This window comes from Anas acuta, chromosome 3, assembly GCF_963932015.1.
Source record: "Anas acuta chromosome 3, bAnaAcu1.1, whole genome shotgun sequence".
Classification (NCBI taxonomy): domain Eukaryota; kingdom Metazoa; phylum Chordata; class Aves; order Anseriformes; family Anatidae; genus Anas; species Anas acuta.
Genome location: NC_088981.1, coordinates 70,433,276 through 70,456,219, shown reverse-complemented (window position 1 = coordinate 70,456,219; position 22,944 = coordinate 70,433,276). Strand labels below are relative to the sequence as shown.

General features: G+C 41.2%; 1 protein-coding gene across 2 annotated transcripts in view; it reads right to left on the bottom strand.

Moving 5' to 3' along the window:
* Positions 1-22,944, bottom strand: part of CDK19 (cyclin dependent kinase 19) — a 111,588-nt gene that overhangs the window by 37,101 nt on the left and 51,543 nt on the right. For both annotated transcript variants that reach the window (XM_068677711.1, XM_068677710.1), the window contains one exon: positions 21,773-21,913. In XM_068677711.1, coding sequence (XP_068533812.1) covers positions 21,773-21,868 — 96 coding nt within the window. In that variant the 5' untranslated portion in view covers positions 21,869-21,913. The remainder of the gene's footprint in view (positions 1-21,772; positions 21,914-22,944) is intronic.

Genomic DNA, 22,944 nt, shown 5'->3' with positions numbered 1-22,944 from the left:
ATCTTTCTGAGCAATGGAAATTAAATGCTCCATCACAAACCATGGTGTCAGAGAATGGTAGGGGCTTCTTTATTTCCTAGCTGCTGAACTGCTATGGTCAAAACAGCCATTAGCTTCAGATACCAGAAATTCCAATAGCAACAAGGAGCGCAGAATTTACCTTGGGCTCCGGGACTACCAGTGAAATGAGTTACTGTGAGGAGCAAACCGCGGAGAAGATATCTGAGACATTTCTTTGGAATGTCTTAGATAAAGATTTTGGTTAAACACATTCCTCGCCCGTATCCGTTACGTGTTGAGAGGGGAAACAGAGTGTTTCCATATCAAAGCTATCTATCAAAGGAATATTTTCATGTTTATATATTCCTACAGAACTCCTCTATGCAAAGAATGCAAAAGCAAAGGAAAGCAGGAACACCAAAACCATGCCCACAGTGCAACCACGGATCTGCACATATTAAAAATAATAATAGTAACTGAAAAAATATTAAAGAGGCCCTGCAATAAACTTGATATTATCTAGCCTACAGCAACAGCAAAGATGCCTACGTGGGCTTCAACATGGACCGATTTAAACAAGCCTGGGTGTTTGAATACTTACCTGGAGAATGGGTTAAAAATCATACAATACTTCGAGGGGGGGACCTTCGGAGGTCAGCTGGTCTCAACCCTACCTAAAGCAGGGCCAGCTTCAAAGTTACAGCCGGCTCTGAAGCTGCATCAGGTTGCAGAGTCATAACCAAGGGAGCTGCAGTTCTCCAGGGCTGGAGATTCCTCAGCCCTTCTGGGCAATCCACGACCACCCTCATGATGAAAAAAACATGCCCATCACCTTATCAAAATGTCTCTTGTTGCCATTTGTGCCTGTCCCCCCTCTGTCCTCTGCATACCTCTTGAGATTCTCTGTCACCTCTCACCGGGCAGTTCAGCCCCCACCAAAACGCCGCATGCTGCTGTCTGAGCTCAGTGGCAGATGTATTTCACCATGGGAAGGAAGGGCTTGCCCATCTTTTTACCCAAATCATGTATAACAGACTCATACAGGCTAATCCGTTCTACTCAAGTTGTTGTGCCTTCACTTACTCATAAATATCCATCCTTATGGTAATGAAATCAGTGGTCAAGTAAAGTATTAATTTCTCAGTTTTACCTCATTTTTCATAGGTTGGATGTTCTTGTGAGAGCTGTTCAAGCACATACCTCAACTGACCGTTAATTCTTTACATTCACTTCCATCAGCACTACCCAGGCACTCTCCAGAAATGGCCAAGATATTCCTGCTCCTTGTAAGAATCCTCTGCTTCAAAATTGATTTTAAACAATGGCTTTGTAGGCAATTGCTAGAAAGAGCATTTAATTTCTAAACTCAAGGTGTTTGGTCATTGTTGACACAGAAGTCTATTAGCCAGACTCTATCCCCTGGCTAAGCAATGGATAATGAAGTTGCAGCTGTGTCACTGGAGAGCGGGTTGCCAACACAAGGGTTATATGAAATAGGAGTAATCACAAGAGGAGAATATAATGTTAGGCTACATAATAGCTCAGAAACGAAACCATCTTCCTTTCATACGCCATTTCTTGCAGGTTTCTTATGGCTAATGGTGCATTAAATTACTGCAGGACAGAACTGAAAACTCCAGACAACTCCGGACACCAGGCACTGCTTCCACTGAAATAATCTGCACAATGCACTCGTGGTTTCAACCCGATCCCTGACAATGCAGTTCAAGAGAAGAAAGAAGAAAAAAATGAATGACAAAAATGCACATCAGGAGAATGCCAAAACATTTGACACAAATTAAAGTTTATGTTGCTATGCAACATTATCCAGAGCCTTCTGCTGGTTCGCAGCAGCACGCCTGAAGAGAAAATGTTACGTGTAACCTTGAGAAGGACAAAGAAGGGGAGAGCCAGATGGAAACAAAGAAAAATACCTTCATAAATCATCAACGAAAACTAAAATGTCATAAAGCAAACGTTTAAATAACACACTGAATTCACATGGCTCCTGGGATTTTCAACACGAAGGCCTTGCTGGGCATCCTTCGCCATGGGCTTCACTTGGAATAGCTACCTGAAGGCAAACAAACTGAGAAGGCATTTGCACGCGTGGGACACTACAAACTTCTTTAGCCTTTTAAAAGCAAAACCTGAGACCCAGGTCTGCCCGAATGCCAACGTTAGAAAGCTTACAATTGCACTAAGCTTGAAATGAGAAGCAAAGGACACAGGGTGATTTATACCTGTCTCCCTGCTGCCGGGGCTCTTTGTTTGCATGACTTTGTTTCTGTTACAATATCCTGAAGATTACACACCATAACTGCTACGTCTGATAATTTTTCCAGCTACAGCACTGAACTCCCCTATTGTCAAATTCTGGTATTTGTTTCACACAACACGCTGACTTCTCCTCCCATTTCAGTAGGGTTATTGAGACAGACAGACGAAGCTGCTCGCCAGTCAATGTACAAACAACTGACAGTGAGATTACTGACACGGCCATAAAACATTTTGTTAATTGCATTTCACAAAGTATCTTCGGCAGTAAAACTCCAATACCTCCATTCCCCCGGGGACCCCGGTAGAGGCAAAGAATTAACAAAGCTTTGCAGAGCGCAGTAAATAAACAGATAGAAATGTAACCCATTTTCATTACAAATATGATTCTGCTTGGATAGCTTAGATTGATTGAATTAGGTTGAAATATTAAAAGTCCTTTCATGGAAACTTCAAATGAGAAAAAGAATAAGAAGGTAGCACGGTTATTTAGAGGTTGCTTCCATCTAGAGTGGGTTGTAAGTGTCCCTTTTTGTCTGCACATGGACATAAGAATATAGCTTGAGGGATAAAACTACAGAATTATTTTATTTTAGGGCAGAAAGTTTCAGCAAGATTTTGAAAAAATATGTTTTGAAAAATCAAATGTTTATGTCTAATTATATTTCTTAACTCTTATCAATTTATTATGTACACTATTCTGCAGTATTACAGTAGATTATTTAACCACTTTTCATATATGCTGTCTTCCTATACTCATAATCTCCAAGAAAAAAAGATAAGGATCTGTCTCCCCTCCCCTTTTTTCATGCTGAGTCTGAAGACTAGAAAATCTAATCCTTACATAGGTGATTGATGTAGGTGTCTGTTTTACTGTACAATCAACTTCTCCTTCATGTGGAAATAATTTAGACCAGCAATTTGCAATGTATCCCCAATCTTCCTGCAATCTTTGAGGATCCTCTTGAAGCAAGTGCTTGCCTTCCAGTATCTGGAGGGGTTTCTCATCATGGACCATGCAGCAGATCAGTGCCCAGGCTTCAGAAGAAATACTATCACCCTAATACAAGCCCTGACACCTACAGCAACACCAGTTAGGATTTAATAGTCCACCGGAGAGCAAGGGCTCAGACTAACAATCAGATTAAATCTCTCTACATCTCTCTGTCAGTTTACACTGAAACTATTCCTTTACTCCCCAAGTTTCCTGACTTTTGGGGGATCCTTCAGCCCATTCAGGCTCTTATTTTTAAGAACAGTACCAATGGCCATGTTCTTTAGCAACAGTGATACTTCAAATCCAGTCTAGCATCACCAAGTTGGAGAAAACTGCTTCTCCTAGCTTCCCTTGGAAGCTGTGCCTCCATTGGAACATGCAGCTACGGGGTTTAAAAAGTACCTGGTAAATTTGGGCTGCTTGGGACATGCTGCAAGCATGGTAACAATGGCTTGATTTTTGACTCACCACCATTCCTGTATCCAGTACTAGACCTCAACATTACAAAGTTAGTGAAAGATCAGTGTCACACAGTGCTCTTCTTATGACTTTTTCTTCTACATAAAACCAGCCTAAGAAGTTAGACAAAGGTAACGGAAGATAGGTTTGGAGATAGATTCATAAGTTACGGTATTTCTAAGTCTCAAAACATAATTTTCTAACAAACCAGGTAGGGACAAGCACAAACCATTTCAATCCAGCATATATTTTTGTGAAACTGCAAACAACTGCAAATCACGGGTCTAAAAAAGTGCTGTTTCAAGCATGAGTGACATATAAAACAAGGCATCTTCCACAACAACCGAATTCAAGGAATTTATTGTTCGTTTATGCAGCCATTCTGGTACACCAAGGGCGAAGGGTACTGAACTAATAGCTGGTAGGCCATGAATTGGAGAGGGACAAGCCAGAAGGATAAGGGGAGGGAACACAGAAATGCTAACTGCACAGATGGGGCTTGGGGAGATGTGTGCAAGGCAGGGCACAAGCTTGGGGAACATTATCGTATCATAGAAGGGCTCAGGTTGGAAGGGACCTTAAAGATGACCTAGTTCCAACCCCAATCTTGAGAGGTTCTCTCAAGCTAAAACAGTCTGGGAAAACAGCAGAGTTGGCAGGAGCAAGGGAAAGACAAAGGGAATGAAGGATCGTGTCTGCAACCACTGGCTGAGCTGGTGGAGATGGAGAAAGGGATACGAGCAGGAGGGAAAAAATGGCTCAGAATACAGAGATTGAAAACCTAAACTTGGTTCAGAAAAAAACACAGCTATTTGAAGTTAAGATTTGGTAAGTCAATTTAGAAAGTAATGGAGACCACAAATTATCTTTAAAAAAAAAAATCATGCATTTACTACAGTTACTTGGCTGCCATATGTATAGCCCAAGATAGCTGAGTTTTCTTATCTAGGAAAGAAGAAATATTTTGGTCTCCCAGTTACCACAGTACTTGCGCAGCTTGATAAATATTGATTTTCAATATCTTTTTTTAATATAAAACAGTTCTCAGTTTGTAGAATGGCATCGGTAACTTGTGTTTCAGTACCAACAGTCACAGTTCAAGGCAAGCTGTAATGCCAGGATGTACACCGGCATCTTGGGCACGAAAAGTACGTTTCCCTACCCATAACTGCATCTGCAGCTCCCAGGTTTTAACTCAGAAAAACACCCCACCTTTTCTGTAATATTTCCTCACTCAGAAGAGAAGCTGTCTTTCTGTAGCCTATTTTGCAGCCATTCGTTTCAAACAAGGGTCTCCAAGATTTCAAAATAAAGACTTTTCATATACCATTTTTGTATACACACGGTATTACCATTTGAAAATTGTGAACACTGCTCCTTCCTTTCTATCCCATGCATCTCTTACTAGCAACTGGAACTGAAAAGTAATGAGACTGTGTTTGCACAAGAGCTTAGACCTCCTGTTCTTGAATCTATAAACCCAGACCATGAACAGCTCACAGGGCACTTTAGTGCCTTGTAGGAAAGGCACTGTCCACTCATACCTTTGGTAAAACAACCAAAATGCAGCAGTCTTTGTACGTTTCAACAGCATCAATGAGGTTAAATCCCTTTAAAATGGTTCGCATATGTATCTGTTCAACAGTCACAGTTACATTGTTAATCTTTTCTACAGGCGTTTTTGGGTGCAAAATGACCCGTTTGGAATAGCCTTGGAAATTCATGCAGCTAGATGAAGAAATTATCTGGGCTAAGTGAAAGCGTGAGCTGTCAGCACCTCAGCTAACATGTGGGGAGCTGCCATGGGCACACTCTTATCATGTGGTATCTTGCAGCAAGCACTCAACAGCCTGCTTCTTTTCATGCAGGAATAAAGGTATCTCTTATTTACCACAGGATGCCACTGGTAAAAGCGTGCCCACAGGCAGGTAGAGCAGCTAAGAGGCTTCCAGCGCATATTCTCACTTGTACTCACAATAAAGTTGTCTCCACCAAGAAAACATGCTTCTGTTCTGACCTGCAAGACTCAAATGAAGAGGCTCTCCAGTTTAGAGATCCCACGTGTCTGATAATCAAGTTGCAGCAGAGCAGGGGAGAAATCTCTTCGGAGTAATAATGGGTTTATCTGTCTGCCCCGGTTTCTCACTGTATTTACAACGTCGATGTATGATTGATCAACAACACTCTGTCAAATTCATGAATATTAATGTAAGGCTTGCATAATATTTACGGCATCTCTCAGCCATCAAAGTAAAAATAACCAAGGTAAGTTGAAGACGAGCATTTGTACCGAGCATATTTGATAGAGTGATTTGAAGCGTTTATAGAAATGGCAACAGTTCATTAAAGTTAAAACCTGCACAGTAACTAGTAAAATGTTAATCTTTCTGTCCCAAAACTGCATCTTGACTCCTGAAAGAAAACCGAAGAAAAAAAGATGTTGGCAATCAAGCCAAAATAATTTATGGAAAGAACAAGTAATTTCTTTGCTTCCATTTTGGAGAAGTGCAAAAGAAGTTAGGGGGAGGGAAGGAGGAGATACACTAGACATACTTATTTCACAATATTTAGACTTTCAGATTCCAGAAGTTTATTTCCTTAGTATATTGCTAGTATCTTTATTTTTTATTTTACTACCAAATAGAAATGCATCAAAATACAATTACGTTAACACATGCTTTTATGAACAAATATGATAGGTATTACTCGTACTCATTAACGCAAACCAAAAAGTAGTTCTTGGCAGGATATAAACGGGTGGTGCTTAAATATTTTAGGTAGCCAACTTAAGAAAAGTTAATAGGATCATTCAGGTTGGAAAAGACCTCTAAGATCATCTAGTCCAACCTTTAACCTAGTACTGACAAGTCCACCACTAAACCATGCTACTAAATTCTACATCTAGATGTTTTGTGAAGACCTCCAGGGATGATGACTCCACCGCTTCCCTGGGCAGCCTGCTCGAACGTCGCACAATCCTTTTGGGAAAGAAATTTCTCCTAATATCCAATTTAAACCTCCCCGGCACAACCTGCGGCCATTTCCCCTCATCTTATCATTTGGTGCTTGAGAGAAGAGCCCAATCCTCACCTTGCTATAGCCTCCTCTGAGGTAACTGAGTGCGACAAAATCTCCACTGAGCCTCCTGTTCTCCAAGCCAAAGAACCCCAGCTCCCTCAGCCACTCCTCGTAAGACTTGTTATCTCAACCCTTCACCAGCTTCGTCGCCCTTCTCTGGACTCGCTCGAGCACCTCGATGTCCTTCTTGTAGCGAGGGGCCCAAAACTGAACACAGCACTCAAGGTGCGGCCTCACCAGAGCCGAGTACAGGGGGATCACTTCCCTAGACCTGCTGGCCACACTGCTTCTTATGCAAGCCAGGATGCCGTTGGCCCTCTTGGCCACCTGAGCACTTTTCTGGCTCATATTCAGCTGGCTGTCCGCCAATACCCTCAGGTCCCTTTCCACTGGTCAGCTTTTCAGTCACTATTCCCCCAGCCTGTAGCACTGCATGAGGTTTTTATGCCCCAAGTGCAGGTCTTAGCCACACTGAACTTCATACAGTTGGCCTCAGCCCACCCAGATCCCTCTGCAGAGCCCTTGTACCCTCAAGCAGATCAACACTTGGGCCTAACTTGGTGTCATCTGCAAACTTACTGAGGGTGCAACCAAGACCTTGTCCAGAACATTGATGAAGACATCGAAGGGAACTGGCCCCAGTACTGAGCCCTGAGGAACACCACTAGTGACCGGCCTCCAGCTGGATTTAGCTCCATTCACCACAACTCTTTGGGCCCATTTTTAACCCAACAAAGCGTACACTCACCTAGGCCTTTAGCAGCCTGCAGGAAAACACCATGGGAAATGGCGTCAAAAGTCAAAAAGTCATGAGAGTCTTTTGAAGATTGACTACTTTCAAATGACATACGCAGCACACAAAATAAAAAGTCAAAGTTATCTTATAAAATTTTAACCTACCATTTTATCAATTTTGTTATTAACCTGATCATGTCTCTGGAGTTATCTGCAATACTTTTGTAAGAGTTTTATAGTAAACATCAAGACTCCTCTTACATCTTGTACTGCTGTGTATCTAATACCTTGTGAAAGAGCCAGTTAATTATTGATCTGGAACACCTTTATCGAGTTTTCAGCAGAAAAGAGGTTTTAAAATCAATCACTAACCCAGGCCAGTTGTGCACTGAAGTCCATGGTTGAAGATTTTTAGACACATTTACAAACTTACTGCACAAAATGTTTACAAGTTAATTAATGATGATTTGGGATCAGCTTGACACCTGTAAAAATAGTTTTCATGTATACTTCCCATAATACAAATACTACAAACATTTCTGGAAAGTTAATTGTTATTGGGCATTTTGGTTAGTTGCTTTTTGTCTTTTTTTTTTTTTTTTTTTTTAATGTAGGACAAAAAGTCCACACAATTTAAAATGGATAGACACCTTCTCATTTCATAAGGGATTTTTCCAATAGCAATTTCCAGAACCACCATGGTCAGGACCATCACCAGCTTCAGAAAAACAGAACTTAGAGACCTTATTTGCATTTTAATGAATCTTTGAAGTTTTCAAATGAGTATGGTAACTTTTAACTGGATCCTAAAATAAAGGAGGATGAGCGCTCCTGGAATGAGCAAGCTTCCCCTCCCATATTGGTCAAGGTAAGAAATGCAGAATTCTACCTGCGATAGCCACTGTAGAGCTCGAAGTTGTGCATGCCAAAGGGAGGAGCAATAATTACTGCTGTGAAGATGAAGAAAGGGGAGTATTTCAGGAAAGTCAAAGCTGAGTCAAGGTTATATGAGTAATGTTAAAGAGATGGCAAAAGGTAGATCAACAGATACAGGAACGTGGGCAGAGGAGCAGGAAGTTGGAAGCAAATGAAAGATTTGCGTCAAGAAAGAAAACAGAAAAGAAGAGTTGTGAAGAAGGCTGTGCCTGCCAAAACCAAAATCTGAAATAGTTCAGAACTAATTATAATATTTTTCCATTCAACAATTATGCCATTTTTAAAAATGAAAAACAACTTGCATAGGCATGCAGTGGCTGTGAGATACCGCCAATTCCTGAGAAACGTTCTGTGATTCACGCCAAAAACACGAGCGTGTTCAAGTGTGGCAGGTCAAGCTGTCCTAATTTTTTATTTTATTTTATTTTTTAAATTAAACAACTCCAAACACTTTCAAAGAAAGACGTGATTGTCCCAGCAGCAGCAAAGTTGCCTCAACTTATCAGGAAAAATTCTGTGTTGTTAGCGCTCCAGATTTATGCTTTACCTTGCTATTGATGTTGCCGGTAAGTCCTTGGACATTTTCACAAAACACTGAATGCTTAAAATGCAAATAAACTCCCTGGGGGATTTTTTTTTTATTATTTTTCAAACTGCATAAATAGGCTAGGGGCTCAACTCCTATTCCTCAAAGCCAGATTATAACTTCTAAAAAGCCTGCTGTGCAACTAGTTATCTCTGAAAAAAACTAGCTTTCAGAACATACCATAGGAGCACTTTTACTCTATGGACGTATGTCCTGGTTTCAGTTGTGATAGAGTTACTGGTCTTATCCAAAGCACAGCATTGTGTGAGTTTGTTATCACCCATATTTTCATCACACGGGGATGTTTCAGTGCTGCAGAGCAGTGCTAGCACAGAGCCGAGGCCTCTCCTGCTCCTGGTGCTGCCCGGCCAGCGAGGAGGCTGGGGGTGCCCCAGGAGCTGGGAGGGGACATGGCCAGGACAGCTGGCCCAGGCTGCCCAAAGTTTGACATTTTTTTCTGATTCTCCAGATTTCCAATTCTGAGTGGGATTCTTCATCCCACTGATGAGGGAGTGAGCGAGCGTCTGTGTGATGCTCAGCTCCCTGCTGGGTTAAACCACAACATACTCTGTCTTATATTTTGCATATGCTGTGCCCACCAGCTAAAATTCTTCCCTGTATTTGCAACAAGCGTTTTGGAAATAGTCAAGTTACAAACTTCAGAACAGGGTGAAAGCCTTTACTAGAGTCAGTAAGAGATTTAACGAATATTAAAAATTCAAAAGCTATCAGCCGACATGGCAACTTGAAATCTGGTATTAGTAAAATGAAAAGGAGACTGAACCCTGCTCCTGAACACCATTTTTGTGAGACTGAAGTGATTGTCACATTAAACACTAAACTAGACGTGAACTACAGGACTGTGCCCTAAAGGATCAGTCAAGCTGAGCTCTACAAGCCCAACATATGGGCATCAATCAGAAAAAAAATATGCCATGAAGTCGTTGGTAACTAAAATATGACATTTTAATGAAATAACCATCAGAAACAATGTAAATGAGACACTTGAACAATACCACAGTATCTGTCCAGTTTTAACAATGGTAAATATTGGGCAATTTTGTCTTATTCTCGTTAAACAGTGCAGTATCAAAGGACGGTGCATCTTCTGCAGGACAGAAACACGCGGCGAGCAGTCAGCACAGAGCGGCTACCGCCGTGTAAACCCACACCCTCAGCTGCCTTGCTGCAACTTGTTCACGCAGCCATACCCTCAGCGTTAGGCTAGGATTTTCGGCTACCCTAAATTAAGACTACCTACATACCGAAGGAGGGTTCCAAGTTGCGTGCACCAAGGAAAACAGCTGCAGCAGGTGAAGGCGTTGCTGCCTGCAGCAGCCCGCACCGTCTCTGGGCTGGAGACGACTGATGCGAGCGCAGAGCAGGACGGCCCCAGACTGCAGCATCTTCAAGTGGGACAGCCAAATCGAGAACCACTCGGGTTTTCAGGCTGCTCAGAGCATCCCCAAAGAAGGCTAGTGTGATTTAGGTGACCTATTTCAACAGTTAATTAATGCTTTCCTGAGCGCTGCTGTGCACACAAGCCCACAGAGGGGGAGGTGAGGGTCTCGTATTTTCCCGATGAAGCAAAAATAAAAACGATGAGTGACAAGGACTGTGGGAATCTTAGCAAACTATGTATTATTGAAGGAAGAGGAATAAGCAAGAAGAGACTGTGAAATTATTTTCCTACCAAGATAACCAGTATTGGGAGCACACACGGTATCCAAGAATTAAATGAGTCTGCAACTCTCTTGCTTTCAACTACCAGGAATTCAAATTAAGATCTGCTTGACAGGCAAGCAGATCTAGGGCTGAGACTGAAATTCACATCTCAAATTTAGAGAAGTAAAACCAACTTAAGGGTCCCATTTAGAGCCTGACTTTCAGCTGAGCTGGCAAACAGCTCATCGTACCCCCAGTTCAACGGCCATAAAAATAATTTTCATAGCATTACAAGTCAATATCAGCTCATTAAAATGTAGCCTACTGGATTTCACAGACATACTTCTAAGAATCACCATCCACAACTGCTACATCAAAAGTAATTATATTAAAGGCAAATCAAAGTAAAAATGTGCAAGCATGTTTCATGGAATCAAGAAAAAATTTAGAACAGAAAGACACATTTGTGAAAAACCCACTCTTTGGCAGCGATTACAGCAGAAGACAAAATGGCTTGGGCAGCTGAACACCGAGGGGAATTTAGGAATGCAAAATATTGTCTGCAGAATTATTTTCACAGACATGAGTTATATGTGAGAACAGCAGCTATACAGAACATAACCACGTTACAGGTTGGGATTTTGGCTCAATATTTGAGCAAGTACAAACACTTAATAGCATCTTATTTAATTTTTATTACTATTTGGACTTTTTTTAAAAAGTAAAACTCCATAAAGAAGTGGTTAAATAGAAATAAAACTAACATAAAAATCCTTTCATTTAATGCTTATTATACCAATGAGAATCAAAGCAACACAGTGGGGGATTACCTCTGGGGGTGTGACATTTGTTTGAGACTGCAGTATCACAATCCCAATATAAAAAAGCATTTTTTAAGACGTTATTAGCTTCGTTAAATAGAACAAAAGAATTTCTACACCGCTTTTTGTGCTTTTGTGATGATTTTTCTTTTTGTACTTTACCAAGTAGCACAGGAAGCTGCTGAATTGCTGGGTAAGTGCTCCCCCAAGACACTAAAAAGACAAGTGAGAATAAAATTTAGTTGTGCTTGGGTATCACTGGGGCAGTGAGTGAAGGGGAATAGGGGCCTGTCTAAACGCCTGTCACACATCCAGATGGGCTTTAACTTGCAGAGAAACAGAAGAGCAAAGAGAAAACAACTGAAATGGTTAAAGCAAAATCCTGTTACCACCTGGGTTTGGTGTACAGAGAGTTTGGTAGCGCAGCTACAGTAGGGACGATGATTCCTGAAACATTAGGCAGAAAGCAGAACAGGAGGGATGCTGGAGGAGCCAGCGAGGCCTTGAGATGAGCTGTCAGTGAAATCCCAGCCCAGCAGCCACTTACTGCAGCAGGGTAAGTTTCTCTGACAAGGTTCACACAGAATCAAACTGAGAAAGAAATTAACGGCCTTTGTTAGTCACTGCTGCTTACTGGATGCCGGATCAAAGATACTTCATTGAAATGCAAGACAATTTGCAACATTATTACAACATCTTAGCAGAGCACTAATGACTTCGGCATGCTTGCAAATGAAGAGAAATGTGTAAGAGAATGCACAAGAAGGCAAGCAACGTGAACAAATGCAAGGAAAAATGAAAAAACTGTATTCTCATCTGTATGTTTCATGTTCTTGAACATTCCCTTGTTTCATATAACTTCGAAGTATGTTAAAGCCATTGAAGATAGCTAAGCTTCCCAAAATTTTATTATTGTAAGTAAGAACATGCCAGTGATGTGGTGACAACCCTTTTAACCCTGTTCAGAAAGAGCAGCGAATCCAAAAAGAAAAGATCTGACAGATAACCTTGCAGCCACTGATATCAGCCCAGGAAAAGCTACTTTCTCCAAGGGGGAAAAAAGTGATAGTTTTTAAAAGAAAAACTTCTAAGAGCTTTGCATTTCTCATTTGGAACATAAAGCTCAGTTGGCTCCCTCCAAGGGTCAGCTGCACCAGCACGATAAATGCATCGTGGATTTACTAGAAAGCTTCCCAGAGAGGACAGGTCCTGAATTGAGGCTATCGGAAAAGATGACATTTTCCTTCTGTTTTCCCTTTACCGGAAAAATAAATAAATAAATTCTGGCATTACTTTCGTATTTTTGTTCCCTTCTCGCCCTTTTCCTACCTCAGGAAAAGAGATACGAAGCTCACAGGAACCATATGTCATCTGTTGACTTTAGCAGCAAGCCCCAGCCAAAAGAACATTAAATCAGTACCTTTGTTTCTTCTGACTCATCTGAATTTATATCCAGTCAGGGTTTTATGGGCGTAAGCTTGTTTCAGAACCTGGGGCAAAACATTTTTCTTCAACTGCAATTATTTTTATTAGTAAAAATTAATCTACAAACATCTCCTTAATACTCCTGCCAGCAACCAAAGGTATGCATTAGTCAATCTCTGAAAAATTGTTGTTTCCACGTACTCAATGGATGTGATAACTCTGTGTGGGTCTTCTCGAGTCGTTCTACACCAGATGACAATCAGTTTTTACAACCGAAGGGGAAAACAAAGTTCTGAGTAATGAGAAATGTGTCATTTCTAAGTGCCCCTCAATATATAGAGTAGAATAGCTCAGTATGAAGGGACCTACAAAGACCATCCCGCTTCAGGGATGAACAGAAATTAGGGCATATTACTGAGGGCATTGTCCAAACGCCTCCTGAGCACTGACAGGTTTGGGTCTTCAACTACCTACCCAGAAAGCTGATTCCAGTGTTTGACCACTCTCATGGTACAGACATTTCTCCTCATATCCAGCCTGGTGCATCTCTGTGCCAGCCCCATGCATCCTGTCCTTGCTTACCAAGGAGACAAAATCAGCCTGAACATTTTGAAAAAGAAGAAAAGCATAGGCTGATAGAACTGTTTGCTCTTCAGCACGTAAAACTTTAGGTTTGTTTATCTGTCTGGAAGCACACGTGCACACTGACAAATATATAAGCACACATACACTGCTGTTCCTCAGCAGTAAATTAAAAAACAAAAACAAAAAAATGTATCTTCTCTCTCTAAAGGGATCTGAAAGAAGAAAATTGTGTTAGTCTTTCTTGCGTTAATCTTTCAAACACCAAATTCAGCTCACTTTCTAAAGCCTCTCTCTTCGAATACAGAGAGATTTTCCTTTATTTTGGAAAATCTATGAGCTGTGTATAATTGCTAATAAGGTTTTTTGACAGCCGACAGTCCCCTTCACAGTAAAGGGATCGCACAGATGGAGCAGTACCAGCTTCAGAGGCCCTAACCCTGCCTGCAGAGCACCACACGGGGCTAGGCAGGAGCGTCAGCCAGGAGCACGTGTAGGCCCACGTTCACCCGCCCTTCTCTCACACACTTACACGCAGGCCCTGGCCACAAAACGGCGAGGATGACAATTAGAAACCATTTATAAGAGTGTGAAGACACTGGCAGGCAGGATGACCCGTTACTTATTTATAGGAGCTGGGCTGCCTGAGGGGGCATGTGGGGCCAAGAGGCTTCCCGAGCCAAGGTCCCTGGCAGGGGCATTCCTGGCTGGCAGAAGAGGGCTGCAGCAGCCCACAGCTAAATTTACTTCTGATATCAGCCTGGAAAAATCCTTTTTTTTTTTTTTTTTTTTTTTTTTTAGAAGTGCTGGTGAAACTGGGGGTTCCCGCACGCGTCGTTTCACGGTTTGTCTTTCAGAAGCACAGTTCGCTTGCCTGGTGACATGCAAGCAGCGTGTTCAAACCCACGTCGGTCCCGCTGCAGTTGTGGTAGCTTCAATTATTTACTGGCCTGGAAAAACTTCTTGGGAGGGCCAAGGGATTTAGAAGACAGAGTATTTTAGTGTTATAAACCAGTAGGAATAAGCACTACGAGTCTCTCCTCATTTCAAAGGCTTTGACATGAAAGCAGAGGTAAAACGTCAGTATCCACTTAAATATATTTTTTTTCTATTTTTTTTGATGTCTTCATACAACGTGTAATTTACTTTAATTCCTCGCCTTTGTTAATACTTCCGTCTCATTAGGGTAAGAGTATCAAACAAAAAAAAAAGCTAACGACATAAACCACACATATGCTGCTTTCATTCAAAGATTTGGTAGCCCGTAAAGCAGTAAGCTACAAATTAAAGCCAGAAATAGCTACCAGATTGGGAAACGGAGGCTCAGGCAGGTTAAATGAGTTGTGTAATGTGAGAGCAAAGTTCAGAGCAGGGTCCACGATACGAGACTGCAGATTTACATCACGGCTGGAGGAACAGTACTACGAGGAAATGATGACTGCCTTAAAAGCCAGCCGGTCAACTGGAAATCTGAGAAGCACTGGAGCTTTATTGGATTTATTAAAATTGAAACGATGAAAGCCTACTGAAATGTTGCTATCCTATACAAATACCATGAAGGGTCATCGAAAATACTCATTTGGATAATTTTCTGAATGATTTAATAATAGATTTTTTTTTAGTATCACAAATTATCAGCGGAGTTGGATGGAAACACCAATCAGCTGAAGGGTTCCTGAAGGCGCTGAGCCCTTGAGGGAGGCTGAAGTTGCCGATCCCCACAGAAAGTCACCCGGCTGGGTCAATTCACTTCAGGCTTCCCCCTTCCAAGAGGGGGAAGAGGAGAGTCTTCAGCTGGCTGGAGCCTCCAGGCAATCCTGTAAGAGAACAACCACTGCATCTTCCAGCTTCACAGGAGATGCTGGGCTGCAATACCAAAGCTTGCTCCATGCACCATTCAGGCGAGGTTGAGCCAGCACCAGCCACTGCACTGGCTTCTGGTGGCTCTGCTAAAGATGTCCTCGTTGAAAGAAAGGCACTGAGCCTGTTGCTGCAACAGCTGCCTATTTGGGGGTCCTGTTAAGAAGCCTGGATCTGGGAGCTTACGTGTCTGTCTGTATGCTGCCTTTAGGATGATCAATCTCTATATGAAGAGACACGCTGGCTCAAAATTATATCAAGCCTCAGCTGTCTGCTATGTCCTTCCACCAAAAATCACCAGATTAGCACTCCCTAAATTCTGCAGGTGACAGAAGCACATGAGCACTTTGTAATCCACTCTGGGAAGAAGCACAAACTGATTAGCTTAAGCACTCAATGAAAATAGCATCAGCTAATGCAGATGACATAGTGCAGTGAAGAACGCGATTCCTCCCCCCTGCTTTAAGAGATATGGGGATGGTTAAATAAATAAAAAAAATGGAGATGGAAAACTAACAGAAAGGTTTTAATCCACCACCGTTGGATTTGTTCTCTGCCCCCTCCCCCCAAAAAAAAGAAAAAGTGGTCATCTGCTGTCTGAAATTAAAACCCACCTCTATGATTTTTTGCTGCCGTGGAGGAACTCTGGGATGAGTTGATCAAAGCAGGGACGCACAGCCAGGAAGATGCTCTGGTCCCAGCCTGCTCCCTAGGATGCTGCACTTGCTAGGAAAGGGAAACGATCCTCCCTACTCATTTTTGTTAGTCTGAAGCTTTGTACTGGCCAGGGAGAGGCAGCGAGGTGAAACGATGATGAAAGCTAAAAACAAAGGCAGGAAAAACAAAAAGCAGGGAGCTGCACACTGGGAAACCAAATCTACAAAGTGAATTTACTGAAGTAAAAGGCAGAAAGTTGCTTTGGAGAGAAAAGGTTACACTGAGAAATACACGTGGGCATGGAAGTATCACCAGCTCAGCCCCACCTTGCAGCTGAAGTAGTGAGGAATGGCCAGCGCAGGTGAGATTTGGGTGTGACTGGAATGATGGGGTGGAACATGACAGAAATCCTGAGAAAAGCAAGCCTTCAGCGAGGACAATGATGCACAGTGGTGTAGCTCACAGGGCACATACACAGAGACCACTGGAAACCAGAACTGCAGAAAGAGGAAGGCTTTCACTGGTTCTCCCTCCTCCTCGCTCTCTCCTTTAGCTGTCTTCTGAAAATACCCATCTTTGTTTTAGTTTCTCACTGGGAGTCCTTTTACCTGTTTTCCTTCCCCATTTTTGATTTCTATCCAACATCTCTTAGTCATAAAGCAACAAGACACTCAGCTGATGTGCGTATCACCTTCAAAACTCTAGAACAGTTGTTCTCTAAGTGACAAAAACAATTCTTAAGCTTTCACTACAGCTGCCTTTCTTCACTGCATAATACCACCAGCAGTGCTGTTCAGTAGTGCGTAAGGATCCTACAACCAGAATTTGCTTCAGAGGGAGGATTATAGATCCTAAATGTAACACTGCCAGCAAAATATGACAGTGGCACTGAAGATGGAAGATGAAGATCCTTGTCCACTTGGTTCCCACACACAAAACACCTTGCCCATGTATCCATCTAACGCCAGCATTTGTGTAACTGCACGCTGAACCAGATCAGGGAATGCACTCGCACACAAACCGACACTTTCCTTGCGAGTCTCCTTTTAAGTTGGCTTAGTTTTGCAGCCCCCAGCTTGGAAGAAGAGGAGCACAGGGGAGCAGGAAGGAGCAGAGGCAGCACGGCCTCCTGCGGCATCGCCAGCAACTCGTACATCAAAGAGCTGAGGGAAGCACCTCGTCTAGAATCTCCGCCGCCTTGTGCTTGAAACACCTACAGCTTCTCCGAAGAAGGAATCACACAGATGATTAGGATGAAATGGAATGCTGTACATCCCTGCAACGTTACGACTCACGGACACCTTTTGTCGGAACATGTTGACTCTGCCCTCTCTATGCAAATCAGAGCTGCGAGTCTGCAGGCGTGTCAGCTGCCGAGCCTTTTCACCCATATCGCTTTGTTCCATCTCTTCAGAGATTTTTTTTTTCTGCTATAAGTGCATCTCCTTAATTGTAAAATGACACACGGTGTCAATTTAAATGTTCTCAAGCTGCAGAGAGGCAAAGGAGAAAAGCTGGGAAGTTATTAGTCAACAAGTATTTAATAAAATAACAAAAACACTTCAGGAGGGTGGCTCATTTTGTCAAGTTAATCTTACAGGTCTACTACAACCAGCAAGTTTTCAATCTCAGAATGCTGAAAGCAACTATTTAACACGATCCTAGGGGAGAAAAACTAAATCCTCGTTTCTCTTAATCTCCAACATTTGTTTTCAACCAGTAGTTTTAACAACATTAGGCATTATTCTAGAGACAGGCTCAAAGACACGAGCAGAATCTTAAATGAATTCCTCCGTATGGTTTCCGTGCACTTAAATCCTCTTGTAGATAACGTCCCCCTCCAGGAGGATACATCCTATTACAAATAGAAATGGCTTTTATCAAGTTTGAAGGGAAACGGTCTCTGCCTGTTTTTATCCATGAGCAACTAACAGCATCTACCAAAGGGTTATTAACACAAGAAAAACTGCCAAATTCCTTTCCTTTGTTTACATGAACCCACACTGCGAACGGTACATGGAAGATCTCCATTTGCAGATGCCTCTGCGAGGCAGGAAAATACAAAATTCTCTTCCCCCAACAACACACAATCCGATAACCAAATAGCATTCCAGGTGACTTGAGAGGACAGCAAATGTATGTGTTTTTATAGACTTACATCAATTTCACGCTGAATAAACGGACACCATGCTACCCAAACCTATCAGAAACCCTAACAATCCTGTTCCATATTCTGCACTGATTTGAATCTAGAAGTACAGAAAGTGACTGCAAAGTATTTTTAAAATGACAGACTTTAACAGCTTAGTGAAAAAAATTATACCTGAAAGCCAGCTAGCACCGTTCAGGATGAGAAAACCAGAAACAAAGTATCCCTAACATTACAAGAAATTAAACTACACACGACCTTAAATTATTTTTATATTTCTAGAAGTCTGAGTACAAGCTTCTCTCATACTATCATTTGCCTCAGTTTGGGTGCTTTTCTGAATTTGGACTTGTGTTGACAGTTTAATCTGACAAATTTTACACCAGAAGAGATTAAAGGCAGACACAAATTTAGAATTGCAATGGAACTAGATCTGTTAAACACACTTGCACTTTCATCTAAGTTTAGAAAAAGTGCATTTTAGCAATAAATTGATCCGTTCTACTGGTAGGTGATGCCAGAACAACCTGTTCTGCTTTCTGCCACTCTCTGCAATCTCATGCTGCTCTTGCACCAAGCAGCTCCTGCACACATCCCACCTCCCAGTGAGATTGTTCAGACAGCTAGCCCCACAGAAAATTCATGCTTCAGGAGAAAAGCAAATACTTTCTCCACATTTAACTCCCTGAATGAGCTTACCATGAGTTAGACGAGTGTCATCCACCAGCTAACTAAAATGGGTGGCAATGCCTTGGTGGTACTGAAGAGGAGACTGAGACTGTCTCCTTGTGGTGGAAACTATCCCTTAGCTCAGCCCAAGGACATGATGATACGTACTGCAGGTCTATATTATCACTCTATAACAATTTTGCTGATCTTAAAAATAACTTTAGGGCAACAATTTTAAGGTATCCATTGAGGATGAGATTTTTGTTTAAAACCACATTTGGTGTTCTATCTTCTTTACAATGTCTTTTGATTTCAGACAAAACCAATTTAAGATTTAAACCCTGTTCCTCAAATACCTCCAAGCAAGTACCTAACCTCTCATGTTTGTTTTTTTATTGCAACACTTGTTAAATAAGAGGTCATTTCTGTGGCTGAGGAGAATTTAACTAATATTACACAATATATTCTTAGAGAACCTAATTTTCAAATAAAAAAAGCAATGAAATAAGCATAACACGACTTTTATGGATGTCACCATCTTTGGTCTACATCCAAATACATGCTAAAAATAGTAGGAACAAAGTTATATTAAACCAGGAAAGTACAAGGTGTCTTGATGCAAAATATTGGCTTGTATGAAATAGAAAAATATTTTTCCCGTGGAACTAAAGGAGCTAAGGGAAAAAGCATCAGATGAACTGTGCTTTGTCTTAAAATGACACTGGAGATTTAGTTCTTGTTATTACACAAGAAGCTGAACCTAGTGAAATCGGGCCTGAGATATGATTCTTAGAAGCAAAAATCACAGGTACGAGTGTGTAAACAAAAATAATACACATATAATCATTTATTTGAATTAAAATTGATTACTAACTGATTGTATTAACACTAATTTCAAGAGCAGACATGACACATGCAGAATACCACCATCACTTGGTTGGTGTTCCAGATACAAACCAATGATTTGAAATACCTTCAGAGAGCTGCAATGATTAAAAAAACTAAGAATTGCGAATATACCTTCAAATCACCACTGTACCAAAGCAATTTTTAATGTTTTTCCTTTCTCTCATTGAGGTAACCAAGAATTAGTTTAAACTTATTTGCATAACAAGAACGCACTGGACTTCACAAATTTCTGTTTTTCTCCCTTTGCAAATGTAACATCAGTCAAGCACTATCATTCCAATGATATGAAAAATGGTCTTTTTCATAAAAGCAGCCCTTCATTTTCAAAGTTCAAATAGAAAAGTGGGAGACAGTATGCACCAGCTTTGCTATAACACATCAACATCTAATACAACCTGTAAAGTAGCAGCATTGGTCATGCAAAACACCTGGTGTTGCAGGCTGGAAATACAAACACTTAAAAGAAAATTCTCTAGGGTTGTAGTGGGGGTAAACCCACTACAAGGGTATTTGTTGTTGTTATCCTAAATACCATCTTGTATTTCCTATCAAGATAACAAGTTCATGCATGGCATTTGACTGCATGTATACTTCATAGTTCCATGAATACGTAAGTTTTACACACAGCTGAATATAGACTTCTCAGGTGTTCCTTTTAACTACATCTTACATCTCAGAAATCAGGCAAAACAGCAGCTGTCTCCTTAGGAAAGCAATAATGGTAGCATGAGAGTTGTACTTGCTTCCTGCTTTTGCTCATGGCTACTCTTCCAAAGGAAAAAATAAAGCCTACAAATATACTAACATCTGGAATTTCACAGAAAGATCAACAACAAATCCCACAGAACAAGGTAAAAAATGATCCATACCAAAACCTAAGCCCCAATTCTGGCCACTGTTACCAGGTATTATGACTAAAATTAAATAACGCTTATTTCAGAAGACATCTGTAACTTCCATTCTGGGGCTGTCTTAACTTATTCATAACCTTTTAACAAAACATTCAACCTGCATCCAAAAATGAATATAAGCCCCATAATTATTATCAAAAAACTGGAGAACACTCTATATTTACTTATTAAACTACAACAGTGACTATAAGCTCCTGGACTTGCATCCCTGGTTTGATTTACCAAAGCAACTGAGAAATATCCAACCAAATGAAGACAGCGGCTTCATACACAGATCACATTTTATTTCCCACCATACCTACTACTGAGCTTACTCTACCAAGGCAGCATAACTACTAACAGATTTATCGTATTAACCACCATGTTGTTTGTCTCACACCAAAAATTCTCGTTATAATGTATGTGGCAGCAGGCACTCTACCCATATGAATATTCCCCTTTTTGTAACCATTGAGAGCAACTCGCTTAAGTATTAGGAGTGGTGGGAAACTTCAAGGGGAAAGGGTAACTAAGACAAGGCAACTGGCTGCCCTCATAATCTGCAATCAACTTAAAGAGCCACTTCAGGTCATGAGAAATTTCTACGATGACAACTCTTTCAAAGTTCTCTTCCCACGGTCAGAAAAAAATATCACACGGAAAAGAAATACTCCACGAAAAAACTCCTCTTTCACTAGCTTTTATGGTAACTTGCACGTAAGCCAAACAATGTACAAGAGTATCAATCACTTTCCAAAGTGCCTTTTCAAAGTCGTGCACAAACCTATAAGAAAGTTCAATGAATGTATACCAGCTGGCTCATGTACTGTTTTCGGATATTGATATCTGCAGCCCTTTCACCGGATCTAGTGTCATTGTCTGGGCTCAGATGACTCAGACAAGAACAATGTAAAAACATTGTTTGTTTTCATGTTTAAAACCCCCATCGGTCTCCCACAACAATAACAGGAAGAGTGTACGGATCGATATGCAAGATTACTAATAGGGACTTTTCTCTTCCTACCCCATGACAGGCACGTGAAACTTCCTTAACCAGGTGCAGCATGCAACACTTACCAGATCTCTGTGAAGCACCCAGTTTGCATGGAGGTAATGGATTCCATCAAGGATCTGGTAGAGTAGTGATTTAACCATAGATCTTGGCAGCTGCATGGGCTTTTTGTTTGCTTTTGAGGCACGGTGAAACTTGATAATATGCTAGAAATAAAACAGGTAGAAACATGAAGCTTGTTAAAGAACAAAACTTTTTTTTTTTTAATAGTAACACTAAATAATGAAATGAAATACAGAGTTTGTTGAAAATTGCAATTAAAACTAATAGTGATGTACTTCGAATTTTCTTAAATTGTTTTTATCTTCCAAGTTGCTTTAAAAATAGGTGTCAAGCTTTTGATAACATCTGAAGAATGGCTACTTACCTCCAGTACAAATTCTTGGACATTCCCCTCCCTCCCTCCCACCCATTGGGGATCCTCTTACCCACACCACTGCTAGATCAGAAGCTTCCAAACCAGCCACATATACTGGAAAGGGGCTTGTGCTCTATGCTCTCACCCCCTTCCTTACCCTCCAAAACCACCCAGGACAGAGTACCTATCACTACACTTTAGCAATTCTCCCAAAATCAGAATCCAGCAGAGAAAGATGAAACAAAATCCCACATCATTAGGGTGAGATTATGTGAAAACATCTAAAAATGGTTACATTCCCACTTCCAAGTTTCAGCCATACGCTTCATTGATGATGACAAGCAAGTCATTCCTAGATCACAGAAGTCAGTCAGTCCACAAGAGGACAAGTATCACTTGAAACCATGGAATGCAAAAAGGGACCCTTGCATTAGTCAGTTGAAAGAATGAAAAAAAGATAATGAAAAGACTGCTGAGAGATCATGAAATATTCATACACTAATTAATATTTATTGTAAGATCAACATGGAGATGATGGGTTAGTTTTGGTTTTGCTGCACCATGTAACGAGCAGGGTGAGGCCCTTCTACCTGTTCAATCCTCAGGTGAGGTGATGCTACTCAAGGGGCTATGCAATCTCAACATACTGTCATTAAGCAAACAACGAAATCCATTCATTCAGATGAAAAAATATGCACCCTTTTTGAAGGAGGTTCAAAGAAGCATCGCAAATAACAAAATAGTTTCCAATTATGTGCTTTTTGTGAGACAGAAGCTGCAAAAGCAGCTTGCATTTTTAATGAAAGTGATTCAAAATGC